This window comes from Monodelphis domestica, chromosome 8 (genome assembly GCF_027887165.1).
Source record: "Monodelphis domestica isolate mMonDom1 chromosome 8, mMonDom1.pri, whole genome shotgun sequence".
Taxonomy (NCBI): Eukaryota; Metazoa; Chordata; class Mammalia; order Didelphimorphia; family Didelphidae; genus Monodelphis; species Monodelphis domestica.
Window position 1 is genome coordinate 169,374,115 of NC_077234.1, and position 8,261 is coordinate 169,382,375.

General features: G+C 37.9%; 1 protein-coding gene across 2 annotated transcripts in view; it reads right to left on the reverse strand.

Moving 5' to 3' along the window:
* The window catches only part of CCDC168 (coiled-coil domain containing 168), a 28,927-nt gene extending 26,101 nt beyond the window's left edge, over positions 1-2,826 (reverse strand). Inside the window, exon 1 of one of the 2 annotated variants that reach the window (XM_007501330.3) lies at positions 2,412-2,825. In XM_007501330.3, coding sequence (XP_007501392.2) covers positions 2,412-2,606 — 195 coding nt within the window. In that variant the 5' untranslated portion in view covers positions 2,607-2,825. Of the gene's footprint in view, positions 1-2,411 lie in introns of both variants that reach the window. The other variant, XM_016424939.2, reaches the window with a different exon arrangement.
* Between the last annotated feature and the right edge of the window lie 5,435 nt (positions 2,827-8,261).

Below are 8,261 nucleotides of genomic sequence, written 5' to 3' on the forward strand. Positions count from 1 at the left end.
AGATGCAGAAAAAGCCTTTGATAAAATACAACACCCATTCCTATTGAAAACACTAGAAAGTATAGGAATAGAAGGGTCTTTCCTAAAAATAATAAACTATATATATCTAAAACCATCAGCAAACATCATCTGCAATGGGGATAAACTAGAAGCCTTCCCAATAAGATCAGGAGTGAAACAAGGATGCCCATTATCACCTCTATTATTTAACATTGTACTAGAAACACTAGCATTAGCAATTAGAGAAGAAAAAGAAATTGAAGGCAATGAGAAGACCAAGCTTTCACTCTTTGCAGATGATATGATGGTTTACTTAAAGAATCCTAGAGAATCAGCCAAAAAGCTAGTCAAAAATATCAATAATTTTAGCAAAATTGCAGGATACAAAATAAACCCACATAAGTCATCAGCATTTCTATATATCTCCAACCCATTTCAGCAGCAAGAATTAGAAAGAGAAATTTCATTTAAAATCATCCTAGACAATATAAAATACTTAGGAGTCTATCTGCGGAGACAAAACACAGGAACTATACGAACACAACTACAAAACACTCTCCACACAATTAAAACTAGATATAAACAATTGGAAAAACATTGATTGCTCATGGGTGGGACGAGCTAACATAATAAAAATGACAATCCTACCCAAATTAATTTACTTATTTAGTGCCATACCCATTGAACTACCAAAAAACTTTTTTACTGAAATAGAAAAAAAAAACAAAGTTCATTTGGAAGACCAAAAGATCAAGGATATCCAGGGAAATTATGAAAAAAAGATTGCAAAGGAAGGAGGACTTGCAGTCCCAGATCTCAAATTATATTACAAAGCAATAGTCATCAAAACAATTTGGTATGGCTAAGAGACAGACAAGTGGATCAGTGGACTAGACTTGGGGTAAATGGCCTCAGCAAGACAGTCTATGATAAATCCAAAGATCCCAGTTTTTAAGACCAAAACCCACTATTTGATAAAAAGTGCTGGGAAAATTGGAAGACAGTATGGGAGAGATTAGGTTTGGATCAACATCTCACACCCTACACCAAGATAAACTCAGAATGGGTGAATAACCTGAATATAAAGAAGGAAACTATAAGCAAATTAGGCAAACACAGAATAGAATACTTGTCAGATCTTTGGGAAAGGAAAGACTTTAAAACCAAGCAAGAGCTCGGAAAAAAAACACAAAATGTAAAATCAATAATTTTGATTACATCAAATTAAAAAATTTTTGTACAAACAAAACTAATGCATCGAAAATTAGAAGGGAAGCAACAAATTGGGAAACAATTTTCATTACAAAAACCTCTGACAAAGGTCTAATTACTCAAATTTATAAAGAGCTAAACCAGTTGTACAAAAAATCAAGCCATTCTCCAATTGAAAAACAGGCAAGGGACATGAATAGGCAATTTTCAGTTAAAGAAATCAAAACTATTAATAAGCACATGAAAAAGTGTCCTAAGTCTCTTTTAATTAGAGAGATGCAAATCAAAACAACTCTGAGGTATCACCTCACACCTAGCAGATTGGCTAACATGACAGCAAAGGAAATTAATGAGTGCTGGAGGGGATGTGGCAAAGTTGGGACATTAATGCATTGCTGGTGGAGTTGTGAATTGATCCAACCATCCTGGAAGGCAATTTGGAACTATGCCCTAAGGGCACTAAAAGACTATCTGCCCTTTGACCCAGTCATACCACTGCTGGGTTTGTATCCCAAAGAGATAATAATGAAAAAGACCTGTACAAGAATATCCATAGCTGCACTCTTTGTGGTGGCCAAAAAAATTGGAAAATGAGGGGATGCCCTTCAATTGGGGAATGGCTGAACAAGTTGTGGTATCTGTTGGTGATGGAATACTATTGTGCTGGAAGGAATAATAAAGGGGAGGAATTCCATGGGGACTGGAACAACCTCCAAGAAGTAATGCAGAGCGAAAGGACCAGAACCAGGAAAACATTGTACACAGAGACTGATACACTGTTGTACAATCGAATGTAATGAACTTCTCCATTAGTGGCAATGCAAAGACCCTGAACAAATTGGAGAAACCTATGAGAAAAACCATTATCCACATCCAGGGGAAACACTGTGAGAGTAAAAACACCGAAGAAAAACAACTGCTTGAATACATGGGTTGAAGGGATACAGTTGGGGATGTAGACTCTAAATGAACATCCTAGTGTAAAAAACAACACGGAAATAGTCCTGATCAAGGACACAAGTAATATCCAATGAAATTGTGCGTTGGCTGAGGGAAGAGTGGGTGGGGGGGAGGAGAGAAATAATGTGATTATTGTAACCAAGGAATAATGTTCCAAATTGACTAAATAAACTTATTCAAATGGAAAAAAAAATGAACAGAATAAAACATCTCCTTCAATTCACCACATCAACTCTTACCTTCAAGGAATTTGAACTGCTCTCCTTCTGGATATTTTTTTCTGCAATCTTTTTCTGACAAGTCCTACAAAGTTCTAGGAGGAATAACTCAAAAGCAATGACCAGGAAAGTCATAATGAAAGCAGATTTCCAGTCATAGTCAGAAATCCAGGACTCAAGATTCTCCCATAACACAGCAACTGTTTCTTCATCCATTATTATTAGCTCTCCTTCTTTGACACAATAATATCACTTTTGTATATTAATATAATGCTTCTAATAGTTGTGGGTTGCTGTTCCATTCTTAAGTCATCAAATTAGAATGCCTGAAAACACTTATAGTTGGAATAGCCATTTTTCATAACCACATTCAGTGCCCTGTCAGAGGAAAGTATCACTACAAGCCCATTGTGCTACCAAATGTAACAACAGTGACTATTCTTGGTGTTGACTGCAGTGAGAAACGTGTCATAGTAGGTCAAACTGAGCTCATATAAATTGACTCTGGCCCCTAAGAAAACTAAATTTTGGGGAGGCATTTGGGACCATTGGCCAACTGGTTTACCAAAATCTAGGTGGGGGAAAGCCATATGGATTTCAGAAAGCATCATGGGACTAATCATTGATTAAACTGATGGACATATCATGTATTAAACACAAGGCTCTGGGAATATAAAGACAAAAATTAAATAATTCTTGTCTTCAAAAAGCTTACATTATGTAGGAATATAGCTTTAGATCTGAAAGGTATATTAAAGGTCACCTAGTCCAATCCTTTCATTCAACTGATGAAGGAAAAGGTCACCCACATATTTAGAACTGAGGGAAACAATTTTTAGGAGCAATCATTAATTCTCTTGTCACATCCTAAAAAAATTCTACAGATAGAAATTATGACAAAAAATCATTTTAGTTATGATTCATTCTTTCTAGTTGGGGCTCTATTAAAGAAATTGACAGGAATCATATGTATTTTGTGTAGCTATCATATTAGGAAAATAGGATTAGGCTTGAACTCAGTATTCCTGGATGCAATTTCAGGCTCATATATTTTCTAGATGTGGAACCATGGGTGAATTTCTTTACCTTCCTGAGATTTATTTTTCCTCTTTTCCAAAATGGGCATCATAAAACTCATACTACTGATCTCACAGAATTGTGAGGAGAATGCCGTTAACCACAAAGTGCTATAAATGTCAGCTATTGTGTAGTGATCTTATTTGTTAGGAAAGGACATTGAAATTGGAGTCAGAGGACCTGGATTTATAGTTTTCTGGCTCTGTCATTCACTACCTGTGTGATCTTGGGAAAATCACTCTACCTATTTGGCCTAATCTGGAACAAAAAAGTTGGGCTAAGTCACCTTTAAGGTCCCTTCCAGTTCTAAAATCTAGGCTCCTCAGAACTAAAACACTGATCTGTGGACATGGCCATCGTTGGAAGGAATCATCATCATTTTCAATCCTGTCTCTTACAGACTACAATGAAACTTAAAATAATAATAATAAGACACCTTAGCAAAATCTAGAGCCAAGTTGCATGCTCATAATTAGGAATGACTGAAAAATATTAGTAGGAAACTAGATAAAGTCATGAAATTCTGATGATTAGGTTCACTACAAATTTATTTTCTAGTCTCAACTGGGCCCTCACTGCAACAAAGCAATTCTTCTACTTAGTCAATCAATAAGCATTTATTAAATACCCATTATGTGCCTGGCACTATGCTAAGTGCTAGAGATATAAAAAGAGGCCAAAAAAAAAAAAAACCAGTCCCTGTCCTTAAAGAGCTTACAATCTAAAGGGGAAAACCACATACACATAAATATATATAAAACAAACTATATACAACATAAATAGGAAAAAACAAACAGAGGAAATAAGAAGGGACATGGGAAGGCTTCTTATAAATGATGGGATTTTACTTAAAGAAAGCCAGAGAGTTTAGTAGTCAGAGGGGGAGAAGGGAGAGCTTTTCAGACATGAGTGACAGAAAAAAATACATGGAGACAATGGATGGCCTACTCCTTCCCTAACTGTTTCTCTTCCACATAACAGTGAGTGTTCCAGGTGCTTTGATCTCTTCTCAGACCCCCCAAAGCACTTCCTATCTCCATCTATTGAGCTAAGGAGCTCATGTGATACTTCACTGAAAGAACTGTGGCCATTTGGCAAGTGCTCTGTCTTCTCTCTTTCTCATATTACATCCCTCTGACAGTATCACTCACTATCTGCTCCTTCATTCCTATCCCTGATAAAGAGTTAATCCTCCTTACCAAAGCTAGTCTCTCTAGGGTACCTTTAATTCCACGGGCTCTTCTTCTCCAGCAGATTGCTCCCATTATCATCCCCTCTCTCTTTTATCTTCAGTCTGTCCCCAGTTACTGGTTCCTTCCCTCCTCTAAAAAACATTCATATCATTTCCCCTACCCCATCCTTAAAAAGCCCTCATTGGTCCTACCATGTTGTTCTACTTCAGTCATTTTCATTATATCTGACTCTTTGTGATCCCACTTGGGGAAAACAGGCTTAGGAAACTTCCCTAGTCACGCAGCTAGTAAATGTCTGAGGCTAGATTTGAACTCATGAAAATGAGTCTTCCTAAACGCTTCCTGACTCCAAGTCCAGGCACTCTGTCCCCTGTGGCACCCAGCTATCCCTTGCTCCTAACATGGCCAGCGGCTGTCGCCTTTGTCATTCCTCCCTTTCTTTTCTAAGTTCCTTGAGAAAGCCAGCACACTCGGTACCTCCATTTCTTCTCCTCTGATTCTCTTCTAAAATCTCTATAACCTGATTTCTAATTTCATTGTTTACCAAAAAACTACTTACTCTGAAGCTGTGATCTTAATTCCCAAATCGAATGCTTTTTTTTTTCAGTCTTCATCTGTCATCATTCTGGACCACTTGACATCATCGATCACTTCCTCTTACTCTATATTCGCTTGTCTGGGTTTTCTCTTGGTTCTGTTCACTTGGCAGTCTCCTTGGCTGGACTTTCATCCAAGCTTTGTGCATTGACCACCAGGGTTCCTCTGCCACCCATGTTCCCCAAGGCTCTGTTCTTCTTTGTAAGTCCATATCTAATACAATGGCTGGCACATGATAATGTTAATAAATACTTATTGATTGGTTGAATGATAGCATAAGAGAAAATGCTTACATTTTATTTTTTTTTTAACCTTTACCTTCTGTTTTAGAACCAAAACCAAGTTTCAGTTCCAAGACAAAAGAATGGTAAGGGATAGGCAATTGAGGTTAAGTGACTTGTCCAAGATCACACAGCTAGGAAGTGACGGAGGCCAAATTTGAACTCAGATCCTCCCAGCTCCCAGGACTGATTGTCTATCCCCTATATCACCTAGCTACCTCCTATTATTGCATTTTAAGAAATCATGGATATGAGGAAGACATAGAAAGATTTGCATTAAGTCCTGTGAAGTGAAAGAATAGAAGCAGCATAACAATATAATATGTTACATGCTGCACACAATAATGGAAAAGAAAACAACACTAAAAGGCAGCCAAATTCTGATTAATTTTGGATCAATATTGGTTCTGGAGAGCAGATGATGAAACACATGTCTTGAGAAAGATGGGGAGTTACAGATGGGAAATTTTGCACACACCATCAGATAGGGTCAGTTTCTCTTTTGTTTTGCTTAATTGTTTTCCTTTGTTACAAGGGAAGATTCAATGTGAGCATAGGGAGGGGAAGAGAAGGGGACTATATATATATATATATATATGTATAAATATATAATATTTTTAAATTATATTAAATGACACAAATTGCATATTTTAAAAAATTAGTCACAATGTGAATTGGTTTCCCTACAACTGTTTCCCAATAATCCATTCCATTATAACATAATGATGCTTCAGTATGGTTCAAAGTGTGTCTTGGGGTTTCTCCATATAGCGATTGTTGAAGTTGTGTCAGAACTAAGGGTAAGATGGAGGGAGACCTCTGTGGTCAGTAGCTTCTCATTCTCCCCTCAAAACCCACAAACCATAGGTCACACACCCTTACAAACCCTACCAGTGTCAGCCTTAGTCAAAAGTGGCCAGAAAACTAAAACCGGAACCAAAAGACTCAGGACTGTATTTGAATCTCTTCTAGGCTGTATGTCTTGGTTCAAGTTACACTCAATTTCTCTCTTCCTCCATAAAAATGAAGTCATTATTGGGCTGAAGATCTTTAAGGCTCCTTACAGTGCTGACATCCGTGGGTTCCAGGATGGGGAAATTGCAGCCTTCCTTTCCTCTGAAGCAGGCATTAGTGCTTCCACTTAGAGGTACTAAGAACTGAGGCAATCTGAAAGAAACACAATATGCCTTTAAGGGCCCTTCAAGTCCTAACAATGATCTGACTATAACAACTTCTGGCAAGGAATTGGCTGGACACAAAAAGAACCACCAAATTAAAAAACCCTGGGATTTCTGGTTCTTCCCAACTTGGGAAGAATAGAACTGAACATGAGATCCACCCTCAGACAGGAGGCAGAGGTTTTCCACTGGGATGGCAGAACTTTTGAGGACTGTTAGGAAGAGGGGAGAAGGGAGAGGTGGTGGCCTCATGGCATCTTCAAGACCCATGGTAATGTAAGGGTAATTTTAGGGTTGTGACTTAATCTAAATTTATTTGGTCACCAGAGAAAATCCCAAATAAAATACCCAAGTCAGTTTGGAAATTTATGGTGATTTTAATTAATATAGAGGGAAGGAATTAAGGAGAAGGGGGGAGGGTATAGGATTTCTCCTACCTGACCTGTGCCAGGGGAAGTTCAAAGACCTCTGCCACAAGGTTTTTTAAGAAGATTAGCAGCTTTCTCTAAGAGGATAGTGTTTGGAAGGTAAAGGAGAAAGTGTCAGCCTAAACTCCAAGAGAACTCAGCTAAGATGCCTGAACCTGAACTAGCTACTCAGCTTCTCCCAGTATAGTATCAAGGAAAACTCACCGCCAAACTGGACAATAGCTGCTGCCACACCAAGATGCTGGAAGGCTTAGCACTCTGCCATCCAGAGCTACCTCTCCAGGGAAAGAGGCCCAAGAGAGGAAGTGACGCCAAATATATAGATGGTTTTACATCACTTTCCTGCATCTCACATGTACCAAAGATATCTTGGGCTTGACTTAGGACAGCTCAGGGGTCTGTCAGTTGTTTCTGATTTGTCATTTGCTAGCACATGTCTGTCATAGACCATCCTCCTAAATACTTAATGCTTAAGTATGGGTGTAGACATTCCTGTTTTTGTTAGACTAAGTAGGGTGGAGTAATCTAAAGTTCACAGTAAGTAGTCAGTGCCTGAAAAGGCAGAAATTGCCTTACTTTCAGAAGATTATTTCACCTGGTAGAGGATAACAATAAAATCAGTCCTGGAAAGACCATAAAACTTGAATCCGACCGCTTCATTTTACAGATGATGAAAATGAAACCCGAAGAGCTGAAAGGACATGCCTTCCAAATACTCTTTCCATGAACACTCTTATCCTTCTAGTTTGTGATATAATAATCAGCAGACTAGTATCTTTCTTTCCTAACAACAGAATCATTATTTACATGAGGCCCATCTCAAATAGATCTTCCTCAAATGAGATGTTTTGTGCTGTATTCACTCCTGGGCACAATGTTCTTTCATTCCTGTACTAAAGTTTTAATATGGCTTAATTCCATTTTAGACTACAGAGGAAACTAGTCTTTAAAGAAATGAAAAGGAACAATAGCTCCCCCTCCTGATTAAGATCTATCTTTACACAGGGGCAAATCATTCTCCTCAATTTTTGCTTTTTTCAGATAATAACGATTGGGATCTTGATTTTTACATCACAGAAATTATTTTTTTGGATATCCTCCTGATCTTCCCCAGATT